This window comes from Capricornis sumatraensis, chromosome 4 (assembly GCF_032405125.1).
Source record: "Capricornis sumatraensis isolate serow.1 chromosome 4, serow.2, whole genome shotgun sequence".
Lineage (NCBI taxonomy): Eukaryota > Metazoa > Chordata > Mammalia > Artiodactyla > Bovidae > Capricornis > Capricornis sumatraensis.
Window position 1 is genome coordinate 160948953 of NC_091072.1, and position 18322 is coordinate 160967274.

The following is an 18322-nucleotide window of genomic DNA, read 5'->3' on the forward strand; positions in this document are numbered from 1 at the left end:
GCTGGAACGCGTGGGGAGCCCATTGCTGCAGCCAGGGGTGTCCGGGGCCTGTGGGCAGAAGGCCAGGCCGCCTCGGAGCAAGCCACGAGCTGGGCCTGGGGTTGGAGGGTGTCCTAGGGGCCCACGGAGAGACCTGGGGCAGAGGCCTCCCTGTTGGGAGGCCAGGAGAGGGGAGACCACCTCCTGAGTGATCAGCCCAGCACTTCCCGCCTGGTGAGGAGCGGCCGCCTGTTTCTTCTCCGTCTGAGAGCAGGAGGAGGAAGTTTCCGGGGATTTGCGCCACCTTTGTCCTGTGCAAGGAGCCAGCTGGGTTCTGCGCTGCAGTTGATCTAAATATGTTGCCGGAGGCAGCAGGCCCGCAGTGCCCACCGTCGTGGGGTCTATCATCGTCCCAGGCTTAGAAGTCACGCAGCCTTGCGGGAGGCCTGTGCTCGGAGGAAGGACTTGAGGGAGAGGAATGATCAGGACGTCAGTGGGGTTTATTCACTCGTCTTCGTGCCCCCAGGAGAGGAGGCTCCCAGAACAGGCGGGAAGGCTTCTCTGGCTTTGCTGTCAGCGGGGATGAGTAGGTTAGCCAGGCTGTGTCCAAAGGGCCCTGTCTGCGGGGCCACTGTCTCCGCACTGGCTTGGGGGGCCGGTGGCTCTGAGGAGAAAGGTGCGCAGGGCTCCTGGGAGGAGGGAGGAGCCGTTGGTTCCGGCTCTGCAGCGCACCCCTCCCCCCCGGGAATGGGGGGCAGCTTGAGGGGCGGTGCTGCGGGAAGGCAGAGAGGGCTGAGGGGGCTCTGTCAGGAGCCCAGGGTGAGAGGTCACGGCCCAAGGCCCCTGGCCTCCAGGACTGGGGACCTGAGCGGGTCTGCACACTTAGAGCCACACGCAGAGCACCCCCAGGACTCAGAACGGGAGCTGAGTGACCACACGTGCTCACGTTGGCCCGGGTGCCCTGGCTGACGGTCCCGCGTGCTGGGCCCTAGCTGCTCTTGGCCTTTCGCAGCCGAGGGGCAGGGGATGGGAGTCAGACGCGCTGGGGAAAGCATGGCTTCCTGCTGAAGGCACCGTGGGCAGAGGACGTATCTGGAGCTTGAATGCCGAGGTCCGTGGAAGCGACTGGGGTGCGTGTGGGGACTGGGGGCCAGGAGCAGCTGGGAAAGCGCCAGCAGCCTGTCCGTGGAAGCGACTGGGGTGCGTGTGGGGACTGGGGACCAGGAGCAGCTGGGAAAGCGCCAGCAGCCTGTCCCTGGAGGCGACTGGGGTGCGTGTGGAGACTGGGGACCAGGAGCAGCTGGGAAAGCACCAGCAGCCTGTCCGTGGCCCCCAGGAGCGAGACTGCGATGGTGTGGAGCTCCCTGGCCTGCTCCTGAAAGGTGGCTGGCAGCTGTAGGAATCCCCACCCTGAGCCAAGCCTGAGGCTGCTCCCCCTGGAGACGCACTCTCGTCCCTGCAAGGGGCTGGCGGTCAGGAGCTGGGGAGGCGGGCGGGTCTCTGAGGGGTTCCCAGGAAGCTTCACCCGCCCCTCTTCCGGTGAGCCTGCACCGAGTACCTGTGGGAGCCAGGCCCTCGCACTGTGGCCGGGGCAGGGGGTGCCTCAGAGGTGGGTCCCGTGGGAGGCTGAGGAGAGCTCTAGGTGCTCAGGAGGGCAGGCTGTCTCCACGTGGCGCCAGGGCCGCGGCTATCCCACCACCAATGGGGTCAGTCCTCCCGGAAGAGTCCTGTGTGCATCGGGCAGGAGGCCTACCGGGAGTTGTTTCTGGGGGCCCGAGGGTTCAAGCTGGATCTAGAAAAGGCAGAGGAACCAGAGATCAAATTGCCAACATCCGCTGGATCACAGGAAAAGCAAGAGAGTTCCAGGAAAACATCTACTTCTGCTTCACTGACTACACTGAAGCCTTTGACTGTGTGGATCACAAACAAACCGTGGAAAATTCTTAGAGATGGGAATACCAGACCACCTGACCCGCCTCTTGAGATCAAAAAGCAACAGTTAGAACTGGACATGGAACAACGGACTGGTTCCAAATCGGGAAAGGAGTACATCAAGGCTGTATATTGTCACCCTGCTTATTTAACTTATATGCAGAGTACATCATGAGAAACGCTGGGCTGGAAGAAGCACAAGCTGGAATCAAGCCTGCTGGGAGAAATATCAATAACCTCAGATATGCAGATGACACCACCCTTATGGCAGAAAGTGAAGAGGAACTAAAGAGCGTCTTGATGAAGGTGAAAGAGGAAAGTGGGAAAGGTGGCTTAAAATTTAACTTTCAGAAAACTAAGATTGTGGCATCTGGTCCCATCGCTTCATGAGAAATAGATGGGGAAACAATGGAAACAGTGGCAGACTTTATTTTTATTCCAAAATCACTGCAGATGGTGACTGCAGCCATGAAATTAAAAGACGCTTACTCCTTGGGAGAAGAACTGACCAACCTAGATACTATATTCAAAAGCAGAGACATTATTCTGCTGACAAAGATACATCTAGTCAAGGCTATTTCTAGTGGTCATGTGTGGACATGAGACTTGGACCATAAAGAAAGCTGAGCACTGAAGAATTGATGCTTTTGAACTGTGGTGTTGGAGAAGACTCTTAAGAGTCCCTTGGACTGCAAGGAGATCCAACCAGTCCATCCTAAAGGAAATCAGTCCTGGGTGCTCATTGGAAGGACTGATGCTAAAGCTGAAACTCCAATATTTTGGCCACCAGATGAGTCGAGGTGACTCATTGGAAAAGACCCGGATGCTGGGAAAGATTGAGGGCAGGAGGAGAAGGGGATGACAGAGGATGAGATGGCTGGATGGCATCACTGACTCGATAGACATGAATTTGGGTAAACTCTGGGAGTTGGTAAAGGACAGCGAGGCCTGGCGTGCATGGGGTTGCAACGAGTCGGACACGACTGAGCGACTGGACTGGACTGGAGCCAGTTCACACGTGCCCGGGGTACCGGTGGATTCCCGCTGCGGGCAGGGTGTGGGTGCTGCATGACGGCAGCGTCCCCACTGTGACAGAGCCTCCGGGTGTGCGACACGTGCCCAGCGTGTGTTTGCTGATGGAGTTGCGCCTGAGGCAGTGGCCTCTTGGCACAACCAGGCTTGGTGTGGGGCAGAGTTGGGGTCCCCGTGGAGGCTGGGGCTCCTGGGCGGATCATATGTCAGGGCTTTGGACCCCCAGTCACCTGAGTCCCCCCGCCACCTCCCAGCGGGCACCCTGTGGGCACGTCCATCACGGGTGGGAATCTGAGCACCCTCAAGTCCTCATGGCCGGGGTTCCCAGCGTCCCCAGTAGGAGGCGGGGGTGTCTGAGGCCTGGGGGGTGGGGGTGGGGCCCCCACGCCTGGTGTGCAGGATGCAGGCGGCCCCCCGGGTGGCGGCCGGCCGCTCTCTCTTGGCGCTGTTCATGAGTTCCCACCACAGCCGCCCGCACCGCTGGTGGTTCTCGCCAGCCTGGTGTGCACATCCACAAGGCTACGGTCCTTGGGAAGCTTGGTGTGCAGTGCAGGGCCACCCTGCTTCCCAGCGGGCCTGAAGGGGCCTCTGGGGAAACCAGGGGCAGCGCGAGCGGGTGGGCCAGCTCCCTGGGCGGTGGGCGTGGAGTCCTCCCGGCTCCTTGTCTGGAGGGTCTTCTCTGCAGGGCACTGAAGACAGCTGAGCCCCGTATGCCCAGAGCAGGGCGGTCCCAGTGCGAGAGGCAGGGAGGCCCCCTGGAGTATATTTACCCAGCAAATGGGTCCCAGCCCTGGCTGGTGGCAAAATCTAGCGAGTCATGAGCTCCTGCCGTGGGAGGTGGGCTGGCACCTCGCCTTCCTGCCCACTATGGGCACCCCCGAAGGGGCAGGTTCTCCCCGTGGCATGGGCTAGACCGGGAGCGAGGGCAGCAGAGGCCTCCCCGCCGCCCCGGCGCTGCCGAGATCTAAGGGCTGTCCTGGCCGTCCCTGGGCTCCAGTTCTCGCCCCTGACTCTGGGAAACTAGTCGGTCACACTCTGAGGTCTCAGGAATGCCTTTTGGAACACGTCCACACTTGGCTTTTCCTGTGGAGTTTCCCTTGCAGCTGGTCAGCCCCATGGTTGGGGTGGCCAGTGACCCACTATCCAGACCGCAGCCGTCGCTTGCCGCACACAGGGCTGACTTCCGGGCAGAGACGGCGCTGAGATGACTCTCAGCTGGGCCCTGGAGCCCAGTGCTGCCTGTTTACCAGCCTTGGTGCCCCCAGCATTCCGGTGGCCCTGGCCCCGGGCTGACATGTTGGCTCGGCCGTCGGCCCGCCTCCCGGCCCAGGGCGTGCCGTCCTTGCGGCACAGCTATCAGAGTTCACGTTGCTCTGTCCAGGGGGGCTGCTCCCCCCGTTTTCTTGGCAGCTGTTGAAAGGGGCCCCACGGACACGGCCGGTGGGGTTTGGGGGCCGGGCGCCCGGGTTCCCCCGCTGCCTGGCCGGCAGCCGGAGCTCACAGGGCCTGGAGGAGGCAGCGCCTGCAGGGTCAGGAGGCTGACAAGGTCCACCCTCCAGGGGGCTTGGGAGTCAGGGCCTCACTTGTGTGGGCCCACACCCCGGGAAGGCTGCACCCAGCAGCAGGCCTTCAGCACACTGTCCTGGCTGAGAGCCCCAGTTCATTCCTTGTCCTGGACTGAGTGTTTGCACCTCTAGCATTTGTATGTGGAAGCCTTCAGCCCCAGGTGGAGGAGGGAGGTGGGCCCTTGGGAGGCGGCTCGGGTTAGCTGAGATCACGAGGGTGGCCCCCAGGACGGAGTTGGTGCCCTGTTAGCAGAGGAAGAGGCTCTGAGTGCCTCACTGAGTGCCCTGTCAAGAGGGCAGCTGTCTGTAGGCCAGAAGGGAAGTCCTCCCCAGGAGTCAAGTCTGCCAGCCCCAGGCCCTGACGTCCAGCCTCCAGGGCTGCGGGAAGCAAGTGTCCACTGTCTGGGCCACCCACCCTGTGGTTTTTTGTTATAGCTTCCCGAGCCCACCAGGACACACCCGTCTGGACCCTGCAGTCTCCAGAAAGGGAAGCCGCATCTGCTAGAACTCTAGCCCGTGTCCCCCACTCCGGGGACGTGGCGGGGTGGAGGGCCGGGGAGCGGCAGGGACCGCTGCGGGGCCCGCCGTCTCTGGATCTGGGTGTCGTCGCGGGTGTCCAGTATGGGTAGGTGCCGAGCAACATCCACCGAGGAGCGTGTGCACCCACGTGTGTGTGCTGTCCGCTCCCTGTCGCCACCATAACGGGTTTTGACAAACGGGGTCTTCAGACAGCATATTGATTCTCTAACAGTTCAGAGGCCATAAGTCTGGAGTGAGTGTCACGGCCAGAGTCAGGGTGTGGGCAGGACAGCGCTCCTGCTGAGGCCCGGGGGTCCCTGCGTCCAGGCGGCGCCCCTGTGGGGGCCCAGGGGTCCCTGTGTCCCGGCAGCGCACCTGCAGGGGTCCGGGGGGCCCTGTGTCCTGGACAGCACTCCTGCAGAGGCCCGGGGGTCCCTGTATCCTGGACAGCGCTCCTGCGGGGGCCCGGGGGTCCCTGTATCCTGGACAGCGCTCCTGCGGGGGCCCGGGGGTCCCTGTGTCCTGACAGCACTCCTGTGGGGGCCCGGGGGTCCCTGTATCCTGGACAGCGCTCCTGCGGGGGCCCGGGGGTCCCTGTGTCCCGACAGCGCTCCTGCGGGGGCCCGGGGGTCCCTGTGTCCCGACAGCGCTCCTGCGGGGCCCCGGAGGTCGCTGTGTCCTGGACAGTGCTCCTGCGGGGGCCCGGGGGTCCCTGTGTCCCAACAGCGCTCCTGTGGGGGCCCGGGGGTCCCTGTATCCTGGACAGTGCTCCTGCGGGGGCCCGGGGGTCCCTGTGTCCCCACAGCGCTCCTCTGGGGCCCCGGGGGTCCCTGTATCCTGGACAGTGCTCCTGCAGGGGCCCGGGGGTCCCTGTATCCTGGACAGCGCTCCTGCGGGGGCCCGGGGGTCCCTGTATCCTGGACAGTGCTCCTGCAGGGGCCCGGGGGTCTCTGTGTCCCAACAGCGCTCCTGCGGGGGCCCGGGGGTCCCTGTATCCTGGACAGTGCTCCTGCGGGGGCCCGGGGGTCCCTGTGTCCCCACAGCGCTCCTCTGGGGCCCCGGGGGTCCCTGTATCCTGGACAGTGCTCCTGCAGGGGCCCGGGGGTCCCTGTATCCTGGACAGCGCTCCTGCGGGGGCCCGGGGGTCCCTGTATCCTGGACAGTGCTCCTGCAGGGGCCCGGGGGTCTCTGTGTCCCAACAGCGCTCCTGCGGGGGCCCGGGGGTCCCTGTATCCTGGACAGCGCTCCTGCGGAGGCCCGGGGGTCCCTGTGTCTTCATGTTCTCAGCTGCTCGCGCTGCCCCTGCTCCCGGGCTGTGGGCCCCCCTCCTTCCTCTGACCCCTGACCCCCTGCCTCCTCCCGAGCTCACTCTGTCAAATGACGTTGGTCCCACCCCGTAATGGGGATGTGCTCACTCACCCCGAGGCCCCACCGCCTCGGCCTCCCCCGGGCTGCCCCCTGGGACCCCTGACCCTCTGTGCGTCTGTCCACGCCCTGACTCAGGTGCACCTTGGTGAGGGTTTTCTCGAGCACCGGCTCGTTGTCTTGCCGTCTCTCTCATCTGCCTGCTCTCTGTCCTCAGGTGGTCAGCAGCCAGCGGCAGGCCCCTCGCAGGGGCTTTGCTCAGTGGCCAAGGCCTCCCAGAACGGCTCACGCTGCGTGTGTGTCTGTGGGTGACCAGGCGCCACCAGCATCCCTTCCTCAGGGGGTCCTGCCCCTGGAGAGGGTTTGGTGAAGGGCCTTTCTGTGCGTCTGTCTTGAATTGGTTTATTTCGTTAAGTAAAGAGGCCCTCAGCTTGGGTTGACTGGGCCGTGTACGAGGAGCTGTGGTTGATACACTCGTGCAGCTGTGGGGCGCCCCCGGGATGGAGCGGGGCAGCCGCCGCCGTCCGTGTCTGAGCGCTCCCTTGGCACCTCTGTGTGGGGGTGGGACAGGCCACGTGACGCTTACCTGGCTGCTCTCCCTCGCAGAAGAGGAGCTCCGGAAGCTGCGAGAGGAAACGAACGCGGAGATGCTGCGGCAGGAGCTGGACCGTGAGCGGCAGCGGAGGATGGAGCTAGAGCAGAAAGTCCAGGAAGTGCTGAAGGCCAGGTAAGGAGGCGGTGGGGGCCGTGAGGACCACCCCAGGGAGGAGGACCACCCCCAGGGAGGAGGCGGGGAGGGCAGGCGAGGACCACCCCAGGGAGGAGGCGGTGGGGGCCGTGAGGACCACCCCCAGGGAGGAGGACCACCCCCAGGGAGGAGGACCACCCCCAGGGAGGAGGACCACCCCCAGGGAGGAGGACCACCCCGAGGAGGCGGTGGGGGCTCTGAGGACCACCCCCAGGGAGGAGGTGGGGAGGGCAGGCGAGGACCACCCCCAGGGAGGAGGCGGTGGGGGCCGTGAGGACCACCCCCAGGGAGGAGGACCACCCCCAGGGAGGAGGCGGGGAGGGCAGGCGAGGACCACCCCAGGGAGGAGGCGGTGGGGGCCGTGAGGACCACCCCCAGGGAGGAGGACCACCCCCAGGGAGGAGGCGGTGGGGGCTCTGAGGACCACCCCCAGGGAGGAGGCGGGGAGGGCAGGTGAGGACCACCCTGGGGTAGGAGGCGGGGAGGGGGGGTTGGGGAGGGCGTCTGTGTTCAGGGCGGGAGGCCGGAGGGCCGGGCGGAGCCAGGTAGCGCTGCCCTTGGCGGTCAGGGTCCCCGAGCCGAGGCCCCACTCATGCTGGCGGCCAGACCCCCAGTGCACTGTGGCCTCTGCTGCCCCGTCTGCCCGCTCCAGGTGGGGTCTCAGCCCTCCCGGGAGGCTTGCAGCCCCCACCGCCCCAGCCTCTTTTCTCACGGAGCACTCATGGCGAGTCGCCCTCCCTACTCTGGGGCTGTGTGTACCGCTGCCCTGGGCAGAGGTCCTCAGTGAGGCCTCTGATGAGTGGGGGGGCCCCTCCAAGGCCTCCTCAGCGATGTCACAAGGGCCCTGGGTGGGCAGAAGTTCCGGGTTGTGCCCTGCCTGTGCCCATGGCGAGCCGTGGTCTTAGGAAGGTGGCTGCCCTCCTGTGCCCTGGGGCCTTCGTTTGGGAAGGGGTGCGGGTGTTCCTTTTCCGCACTGAAGGGATGGGGAGGAGTCACAGCTGAGCCCTGAGGGCCGCGGAGGAGCGGGGCTGCGGAGCGGCTCCCAGAGCCCCCACGGCTGCCGTGTGTCCCCCAGTCTCGGATGCCCGTTGCTCCCAGGCCCTGGGACCCTGCCACCCTGCCTTGGTGCTTTCCCACGCTCCCTCCGCCCCTCGTTGTCCCCTGGACACCTCCCTACACACTGCGCACCCGCCGCGACCCCAGGGCCAGCCTGCCGTGGACCGTCTCCTCCTGCAGGCTCCCTCCATTGCGGGGCGGCCAGGTGTCCTGCCCCAGCTTCTGGAGGGGTGTGTGGGCTCCCGCACATCTGCCCCCGCGAGCTCGGCCCCTGCCTGTTGGTTTCAGTGGGTGATTGTGTGGGGTCAGTATCATCGGACGGAGACCCCTGGCCCGCCTGCGGCCACCCAGAACCAAGGCCCGCCTGCGGCTTTGCGCCGAGTGTCTCTGCGCCCGCCCGTCTCCAGCTGAATGCCTGGGCCTGGCCTTCCCCGGGAGCCTGCCGTCAGTGCTTCCTGGGTGCACCTCCATGTCTGGGACCCCTGGCCGGTTCAGGGACCGTCCTGGCAAAGGCCCGGACCCCTGCCTGGGAACAGAGGGAGCCGGGCTCAGGATGGAGTCCCTGTGTCCCCTGCCCCTGCTCCGTTCCCAGTAAAGCCCCGTCTTTCAGGGGCCCTGGGCACGGAAGTCCTCTGGGCAGCCTGGCCACTGGGAGGGGTGGGTGTGGAGGCCTCACCCCCTCTTCCTTGACCGCGGTTCTCTTCTCTGGGCCCGCCTGTCTGCTGGCTCCCTGTCCGTCGCTTCATGAGGCTGCATGCGCAGCCCCTGTGCGCCCTGCCCTCTGGTCCAGCTGGTCCACTGTGCGTCCTGCTCCGGCACCGTGTGGCCGTGACGGCTTGTGGTTACAGACCTGCAGACCGGGTCGGTTCCCGGAAATGTTGGACTGGGGTTGTTCCCGAGTCCAAGCTCATCCTGCTCACCGCACGACAGGCCAGTAATAGAGAGACAGGTTGTTGGGGCAGAAGTAATGATTTTATCCTGAAAGCCAACAGACTGAGACCGAGTGGGCATGTGCCCCGGAGGACCCACCTTGCCTGAGTTAGAATTCAGGCCCCTTTCATACTAAAAGGGGAGGGACCTAACTCAGACACTCCCGGGTTCCTCACAGCTTCCAGAGTGGGTGTGTGAATTTCTGCCTCCTGCAGTCATTCACAGGTGGGCCTGGTCTGGAGGGTTCCTGTGACCTAAGCAAAAGTATTTTAGCTTAATGTTCATTCTCTGGGAGGCACGGTTCCGAGAGATGGGCTGTTATGTGTAATTAAAGCTTACAGGTAACATCCTTTTAGTGATTAACTTGTGATCAAACACGCAAGGTTCTTCCCTATTGTAAGATCACGTTGTGCGGCGGGAGACTCCCTAGTGGTCCAGTGCAGGGGCCCAGGTTCAATCCCTGGTCAGGGAACGAGATCCCACATGTTGCAACTAAGAGTTTGCATGTCACAGCTAAGACCTGGTGCAGCCAAATAAATAAAATAAATATTAAAAACAGCTTAGTCATGTGAACAGAGCGGGATGCAGACGGTGTGCACCTGCTGAGGGGCTCTGGGCCCCACTGTCTGTCCTGGGGTAGCCCCTGCCCCCCAGTCCCACTGAGGTCTTCCTGGGGTGCCGGTTTCCCCACGTCCTGGGGTCTCTGCTGGACTCGGAAGCATGGCAGCAGAGTGGTGGGTCAGAAGCCCACTGCAGGGCAAGAGGGGCAGGTGGGCTGCCTGAGGGGCAGGGCACTGCCTGAGAAGTGGGGGCCCGGCCATCAGGGCCTGCGGCTGAAAGTCAGGTCTGTGGTCGGGAGCCGGCAGGTGGACGGGAGCTGCGGGGAGGCGCCAAGGCCGGGGACTGCTGTGGTCAGGTACGGCAAGATAGACTGCAAGGACAGGGAGCTCGGCACGGACCAAGCTGGGGCCTGGGCGCAGCCTGCCGGCCAGGGGTCACCCAGCCTGTGGCCTTGTGTGGTGCTTGTAGTGTGTGTGTGTTGATAAGTACCTTTTCACTGGGCCCAGGAATCAGTATGAAAGTGCAAGTCACTCAGTCGTGTCCAACTCTTGGCGCCTCCAGGGACTGTACAGTCCATGGAATTCTCCAGGCCAGAATCCTGGAGTGGGTAGCTGTTCCCTTCTCCAGGGGATCTTTCTGACCCAGGGACAGAACCCAGGCCTCCTGCATTGCAGGCTGAGTCATAGGGAAGCCCGAGAATCCTGGAGTGGGTAGCTGTTCTCTTCTCCAGGGGATCTTTCTGACCCAGGAATCAAAACAGGGTCTCCTGCATTGCGGGCGGATTCTTTACCAGCTGAGCTATCAGGGAAGACTCAGTACTTGGTATAAGAGTTGTTTATTCCGAGCCTAACAGTAAATAAACAAATGGGTCAAAGTTAATAGGAAAGAAAGAGTTCTTTGCACACTGCGTGCCCATGAGGGATGCAGCTCTGTGTTTGCCCCGCTGCCCTCAGCCCGCGTCTCAGTGGGGCAGTCAGGACCCCAGAAGGAGCCGGGGGGGCAGGGCTGGGCACCGGCGTGTTGGGCATGGCTTTGCTGAGCCTGGACTCGGGCCGTGTCTTGAACTAACAGAGATCTTGCTTTTCCTCCCCCCCCCACCCCCACCCCCACCCCCTTTAAGAGCCGAGGAGGCGCCAGCTCAGCAGCTCCCGAAAGGACAAGCCCAGGTCAATAATGGAGCAGGTAGGCCTGGGGGTGGCCAGGGACGGTGGCTCTGTGCCCGGAGGCACCTGCTTACCCGCAGGACACCCTCCCGGCGGGGTCCCTGATTGCCCACTGGGGGATCTCTGTAGCAGGTGCGAGTCGCCCCATTGGAACTGGACATAGTTTTGCACAACACAAGGCGGCTGCTCTGCCCGCCCCGCCCCCCTCCCCAGGGAGGGCGCGTGTGGTCACTCTGGCCGCGTGGCCCTAGCTGGGCCCCTTTCCCGGAGGCTGGGCACTGGGGGTGGCTGTGGGCGGCGTGCTGCAGCCCTCACCCCAGGTCAGGACACAGAACCTTCTCGCCCGTTTCTTCCTGCCAGGGGTTCATGTTCCTCATCTGCATCCACACTGGGCCCTTTCTGGAGCTGTCACTAAGAGGATGGTGTGGGAGGGAACCGGGCTTCCGTCTGGCTCTGGAGGGGCCTGGTCCGCGGCGGCCCCTGGCCTATGTGGCCTCAGACCCAGGACCCTCGCAGGCTGACCGTTGATGGGAAGCCGTGCCTGGGCTCAGAGAGCCACCCCTCAGTTGAGCCCTCTGCGGGGTAAAAATGCGGAGACTGCCATCCGAGAGGGGAGGCCTCTCAGGTGGCCTCCGGGTGGGGGCTGAGTTCGGGGACCAGAGTGGGCCCGGCCCCTCTCCTGCCCTGTGCAGGGCCCCTGTGCCTGCCTTCCAGAGAGGGAGCTGCCCCTTCCCCAGGGTGTTGGTGCTGGGCGTGCTGCCAGGCTGGCTGGGTGTCCAGTGGGTCATAGTCCCCTGGGTCCTCATGGTTCATGGCCAGAAGCCCAGGTTCTAGGCCAGGAGCATGGGAGACCCCTTCCCTACGGGACCCCCCGCTGTGCTGCCCGCACATTTGCGCAGGGGGAGTCTTTCCATGCCCCCCAGGGGTCCCCAGGCCCCCTGCCCCCAGAGCCCACCCTTAAGCCGAGGTCCACGCTGATGGCCGTGGTCTGGTGGCCCCTGCGCTGTCCTTGGGTCAGCCCCAGGCCTCGGTCCCTTCGAGCTGACACGAGGCCGCCTGCGCTCCCTGCGCCCCCCTCTGACTGTGGGGGGATGGCGCCCCCTGCAGGCCACTCCACGCCCCGCCCCCTGAAGGGACAGACTCATCCCCGGATTTCAGCTGGTTTTCTCTGATGGGGTGGCTTTCCGAAGGTGGAGACCACTTTGCTCTCTGGGCTGCCCCCTCCCATTCCAGAGCAGCGCCCTCACTGGCTGGTCCTCAGGCTCGGGGTGTCCAGGGGCGAGTTCCCACCTGGCCCCTTCCCAGACAAACCAGTGTGGCCAGTACAGGCTGGGGGGAGGTCAGCACAGCCCCCTCAGTGGGCTGAGCGCCTGCCTGGATGGCGCCTGCCCTGGGGACAGCCTCCAACAAGCTGGGGGTCGGTGTGTGGAACGCGGGGGACCCCCAGTGTCCGCGGAGCCCCTCCTGGTTCTGCCATGGACCTGCCCCCCGCAGCCCCACTGGGAGCACCCCCCCACCGAACCCCCCTCCCCAGTTCTCTGCGAGCCCCTCACTGAGACTTGCCACCATGCTGCAGAACGGCGGAGCCAGGGGCTGTGCCCCCGGGTCCAGAAGTGGTTCTATGAGAAGTTCGGGGAGTACGTGGAGGACTTCCGGTTCCAGCCTGAGGAGAGCGCCGTGGAGACAGAGGAGCCCCTCAGTGCCCGGAGGTAGGGTCCTGGCGGAGGTCTCGGGGCGGCGGGGTACAGCTGGACCACCCAGGGCCCCCCGGCGCCCGGCTCACAGCCGTGCCGGAGGGAAGGTCCTCCCTGGGGCGGCCACGCAGCTGTGTTCCCCAATCCCTGTGGCCATGCTCGGGCTTGTGACAGGCCCCATGTGGGGATAGTGGGCACGTGCCTGCAGGCCAGGCCTGGCTGAGGCTGGGGTTGGGGGTGCTGGGGTGGGAAATGGGGCCCGCATGGGGCCCGCCCCCCGGGGGCCTGGCCTGTGGCTCCTGTATCCCAGGGTCTCCCCCAGCACCCGTGGAGCACCGTGGGGCCGGGGCCTGGGTGCTGGCACTCACCCCTCCCCTCCGTCCCTCTCAGGCTGACTGAGAACATGAGGAGGCTCAGTAAGTACCCAGCGTGGACTTAGTAAGTACCCGCTTGGCTCTGCTGCGTGCGCTGTCGGGGCTGGGCTGCGTGTGGGGCGGGGCCACCCCAGCACTGGGCTGGGCTTCTTCCGCAAGAACAGTTTTCAAGACTTCCCTGCCCCCTTCCTCAGGCCGTGGGAGGTATGTCCCAGGCCCACCCCGTCTGTCTGTCTGTCTGCCCCTGGCCCAGGGCCGGAAGCAGGGTTTTCCTCCAGGCCTGGGACCCCCAGCGAAACGTGGTGCTTCCCCCAGATGCTTGTCAGGGCCTGCGGTGTGGGAGCAAAACCCCGTCCACACACGGCCAGGGCAGAGGAGAGGAACACTGCCGAGCAGCCGGGGTCAGGCCACCAGGGCCGTGACGGCTGCGGTTCACCCGGCTCCTTTTGTTGCCCCCTTCCCTCCGCGCCCCCCATCCCCTGCCTCCAGCTGGTGCAGCAGCCAGACCACCAGGTGTGTCCGAGGGCTGGGTGAGTGCTGGCCTGACCGTGTGGTCTGATTTGTCCCCAGAGCGCGGCGCCAAGCCCGTCACCAGCTTTGTGAAGAACCTCTCTGCCTTATCTGACTGGTACTCCATCTACACATCTGCCATCGCCTTCACCGTGAGTGCTCCCTGTGGAGTGAGGGGTGTGCTCCCCATGGAATGGGTGATGTGCTCCCCATGGAATGGGTGATGTGCTCCCCACAGAGTGGAGCCTGTGCTCCCTCCGGAGTGGGGGTTGTGCTCCCCATGGAGTGGGTGATGTGCTCCCTGTGGAGTGCAGGGGTGTGCTCCCTGAGGGGTTGGGGGTGTGCTCCCTGATGGATGGGGGCTGTGCTCCCCTCAGGGTGGGGTGTGCTCCCCTTGGAGTGGGGAGTATGCTCCCCGAGGGGTGGGGGCTGTGTTCCCCATGGGGTGGGGGGGTGTGCTCCCTGATTGGTGGGGACTGTGCTCCCGCGGGGTGGGGGCTGTGCTCCCGCGGGGTGGGGGATGTGCTCCCCGAGGGGTGGGGGCTGTGTTCCCCATGGGGTGGGGGGGGTGTGCTCCCTGATTGGTGGGGACTGTGCTCCCGCGGGGTGGGGGCTGTGCTCCCCGAGGGGTGGGGGCTGTGCTCCCCGAGGGGTGGGGGCTGTGCTCCCCGAGGGGTGGGGGCTGTGCTCCCGCGGGGTGGGGGCTGTGCTCCCTGAGGGTATGGTAGCTGTCCTCCCCTTGGTTGGGGGCATGCACCCTGCCCCAGGGTTTCCCAGGGGACCCAGCGTGCTGTGCCGGGCAGCTCTATGGGGCCGGCAGGACTAGCGAGGTGCTGTTGGGAGCAGCCAGGGACAGGGACTGGCCCGTGGGCTGCCTGTAAACACCCCCACGGCAGTTTCCTTGGGAAGGGGTCTCGGGCTGAACCCGTGGCCGGCTTTCCAGGTGGGCTGGGGGAGGAGCCTGGCCGGTCACCTGGCTGCCCCCGTCTTCCCCTCCCGCACCCGCAGGTGTACATGAACGCCGTGTGGCACGGCTGGGCCATCCCCATGTTCTTGTTCCTTGCGATTCTGAGGCTGTCCCTCAATTACCTCATAGCCAGGTAGGTGTGTGGGGGGTCTCGTGTGCAAGGCTGCCCCGTCTCCCGCCTCACGTGTGCAGCTGGCCCTGTGTCGCACGCTGGCATTTTGGGAGCTTGTTTTAGCTTTCCTGGTGACTTAGATAGTAAAGAATCTATCTCCAACGCGGGGGACCAGGGTTGGATCTCTGGGTCAGGAAGATCCCCTGGAGGAGGGCATGACAACCCACTCCAGCGTTCTTGCCTGGAGAATCCCATGGATGGAGGAGCCTGGTGGGCCACAGTCCATGTGGTCACAAAGAGTGGGACACGACTGAGTGACTCACATTCACACACATTCTCTGCGGTCCCTGGACTCCTGGAGGAGGGTTTGCTGGCAGAGTAATAACCAAACCCCAGCAGCTCTTTGCTGTGGGCGGCCAGTGGGCTACAGCTTTGGGGTGACTCTGGCCCCTCCTCTGATTGCACCGCGTTTAGGCAGGAAAGTACCCCCCACCCCAAGCAGTGACATCCCAGTGCAGGGGTCGATGGGGCTGCAGAGGCTGTGTCCTCAGGGTCCCAGCTCACGCCGCAGAGGCGCCGGGACTGAGCGACCCTCGAGCCCAGGGCCTGCCCGCCCTCTGAGCGCCCCCTTCCCTCTCGAGGCTGAGGTGGGGGCCCACGTTGGAAGCCGGCCTGCGTGGGTCTGTGTGGCCCTGAGGTCGCCCCAAAGAGTGAATGAAACCCAGTTCCATGTCAGGCCTGAGTAGGCGCCGCCTCCCGTGTTTTTCTCAGCCGTTCAGAAGCTCACCCATGTGTTTCTAGGTGCTTCTCTGTGCTTGCCTAAGTTGCTTCACTGGAAAATGCTTCTTGGTGAAAAAGCAAACCTTTAATTGCTTACGAAAGGGTTCTCCTTGCCCAGACTGGCATGGCTCCCGAAGCCCTTGCCGCTGTCGCCCGACTTATCCTGGGAGGCCCCTCCCCTCTGGGTGCTCCTGCACGTGTCCCCCGCCCAGGAGGGCTCCCAGGGCAGGGTTGGTGGGGGCGGCCCAGGTTGTCTGCTCTTGAGCCCAGGAGGAGCCTGGTGGGTCTGGGCAGATGGCCGGGTGTTTCGGAGGCTCCTGTCCCCACGGCCAGCACTTCAGGGGATGCTTCCCGGCTGGGCGCACAGGGCTGGTGACGCGACGTCGTCCCTGGGTACCCACTGCCCGCAGACGATGCTCTGGTAAGGGTGCGTTGTCTTCCGTTCGCCAGGGGCTGGAGGATACAGTGGAGCATCGTGCCTGAAGTGTCCGAAGTGGTGGTAAGTCCCGGGAGGGGCTCCTTCACGGGGTCAGGCTGTGTGGGAGGGTGCAGGTGCCCTGAGGCCCCAGGGCTGGCTGCGTGGGTGCCGGCAGGGAGCCCTGCCCGGCGGGGAGCGGTCAGAGAGGGGACGGCCGGCCACCCCCACCTGAGGCCCTCCCCGGCTGACGCCCTGAGCGCCCCTCCCTGGCCTGGGGTTGGCTGCGTGGGAAGCAGGTCACCCTGGCTTGGCCTGGCCTGCCCTGCCTCAGCTGGGACGTGACTTGGAGGGGAGGCAGCAAGGGGGGCCCCAGGAGCCGCTCCCCACAGTCCCGAGGAGGGAGGTGGACGGTCAGTGGGCTGGAGCAGTGGACGTGCAGAGCAGGGTCAGCAGAGCTCCCCGTGGCCCATCGCTTGCTCTTGTAAATGGTTTTGTTGGTTTCTGTCACGCCCACTCATTTACGCTATGACTCTCCTGGGGCTGCAGCAGCCGTGACAGACGTCAGGCCTGCAGACGCGCGCGTGCTTGCCCTCTGGCGTCTTGCAGACAGTTTGCCCACCTGCTCCTCAGGGGACCCTGGCCTGAGGGGCAGAACTGCCGGGCATGGGCCGGGGGGAAGCCGCGGTGCCTCGACGGGCGTCGCGGGGTGTTTGAGCAGCCCCTGGGGGTTGAGCACGGACCAGGGCAGGGTGCAGGACACGGTGGGTCTGCAGGGCCCCTTAGATGGGGCAGGTGGGGGGCACGTCAGGGGAGGTGGGCCCGCGCCCTTTGACCCTGGCACCCAGAAGTCCTTGGGAGGTTCTTGCTGAGTGAGCTCAGGCCAGCTGGACGAGGTCAGGCATTCCCGGTGGGGCCTTGGTCCCTGCGCCTGTGAAGTCGGGGCCGGACCGGGGCCTCTGTGGTGACAGGTGCCCCTCTGAAGGCAGCCTGTTTGGGCAGCAGTTGGGTGGGGGGCTACTCGTCGTCTCTCGGGCTCCACGGGGGCGTCAGCAGGAACGGCTGCCCGTGCTGCCCCCTCGGGCTGGGCCCCCCAGGGACGCCCGTCCCTCTGTCTGGGCGGCAGAGACCCCGGTCCCCGGGCTGGGAGGCCTCGTCCTGTTTAATGTCGGTAACTTCTCTGAACTGTTAAATTTCAGTGGAAATTCTCTTTCTCCTTTGACTGAAGGAGCCTCCGAAGGAAGACCTGACCGTGTCTGAGAAGTTCCAGCTTGTGCTGGACGTCGCCCAGAAAGCCCAGGTACCTGCTGCTGGACTTGGGGGTGGGGGGCCCCCGGAACTCCAGCGCCCCAGTGGGAGGAGCCCCTCCTGACCGGCGCCCCGGGCAAGCTCCTAGGAGGGCATGGAGCCTGGCCCCTGTCTTGAGCGGGGTGTTCCCCGTCGCCGGGCTTGGGCCTGGGCACAGCTGGGCAGGAGCGTGGGGCCCCGTGGTGCCTCTGGCCGTCTGCAGCGTCGCCGTGCGGCCCCGGCGTCTCTGCTTGACTGCAGCTCCGTTTTCACACAGAACCTCTTCGGCAAGATGGCAGACATCCTGGAAAAGATCAAGAAGTAAGTCGTGCCCCAGGGCCCGCCCCACCAGGGTCCGCCCGCCTGCTCTGAGCCTGCCCTCTCCCTCCAGCCTGTTCATGTGGGTCCAGCCCGAGACCACCCAGAAGCTGTACGTGGCGCTGTGGGCCGCCTTCCTCGCCTCCTGCTTCTTCCCCTTCCGCCTGGTGGGGCTGGCCCTGGGTAAGGAGCTGCTGGCATCCGGCCCTCTGACCCGTGCGGGAGCCGGGGCCCTGCCCCCCAGGATGTGCCCCCCACCCCCCGACCCCCACCTGTGCCCCCAGGATGCGATCCCCCCGACGCCCACCTGTGCCCCTAGGCCGCGCCCCCCACCCCCGACCCCCCCGCGGCCCTCGGGCGGGCAGCTCACGCCCTCGCCTCCCTCCACCCCTCCCCCAGTCGCTTTCCATCAGAACCTTTGCATTCGGGAGACAAGGAGTCCACCCAGCCTAGAGGGATCTGAGATTTCGGTGTCTCGAATCCAGCCTGTCCTCTGCTGCCCGGGCAGGCAAGGCTGGTGGACCCCAGGGCCATGGGACTTGGGTGTCTGCCATGGTTCTCTGTGAGCGCTCCTGGGCTCCCAGGGTCAGGGCAACAGGTCGAAGGGTACAGGAGTGTGATGGGGGCAGGCGAGACTCGCGTGGGAGCCAGCGTAGGGGTGGGGCTGTGGACAGGCAGCCTCAGGTCCTGGGTAGGGTGTAGGGACTTGAGCTGGGGCTGGAGGGGGCGCAGTAATGAGGTGTGTTTTGGGTGCATCAAGGACGTCCCTGGGCTGGGGTGAAGTGAGTCTGGGGTGTGCTCAGGTCTAGGCGGGTTTGCAAAGCATAGCTGTCAGGGTTTGCAAGGGTGGGCTGGGGTGGAGCAGGGGTCAGTTTCTCGCTGAGGGGCCAGGTGGGCTGTTCAGTACCTCCAGGGAGGTGGGAGGGGCAGTGGTGGGGGGCATTAGCGTTTAATCCTGGGTGGGGAGGTGTGCAGAGTGCAGGACCGGCCCCTGCCCGCATTTCAAACCGCATGG

General features: G+C 65.1%; 1 protein-coding gene across 2 annotated transcripts in view; it reads left to right on the top strand.

Moving 5' to 3' along the window:
* The window catches only part of GRAMD4 (GRAM domain containing 4), a 36672-nt gene that overhangs the window by 11948 nt on the left and 6402 nt on the right, over window positions 1–18322 (top strand). For both annotated transcript variants that reach the window (XM_068970420.1, XM_068970418.1), the window contains exons 3-12: window positions 6999–7119; window positions 10808–10869; window positions 12427–12559; window positions 12935–12960; window positions 13489–13580; window positions 14437–14528; window positions 15738–15786; window positions 16931–17002; window positions 17267–17310; window positions 17381–17490. In XM_068970420.1, the coding sequence (XP_068826521.1) occupies window positions 6999–7119; window positions 10808–10869; window positions 12427–12559; window positions 12935–12960; window positions 13489–13580; window positions 14437–14528; window positions 15738–15786; window positions 16931–17002; window positions 17267–17310; window positions 17381–17490 (801 nt within the window). The remainder of the gene's footprint in view (window positions 1–6998; window positions 7120–10807; window positions 10870–12426; window positions 12560–12934; window positions 12961–13488; window positions 13581–14436; window positions 14529–15737; window positions 15787–16930; window positions 17003–17266; window positions 17311–17380; window positions 17491–18322) is intronic.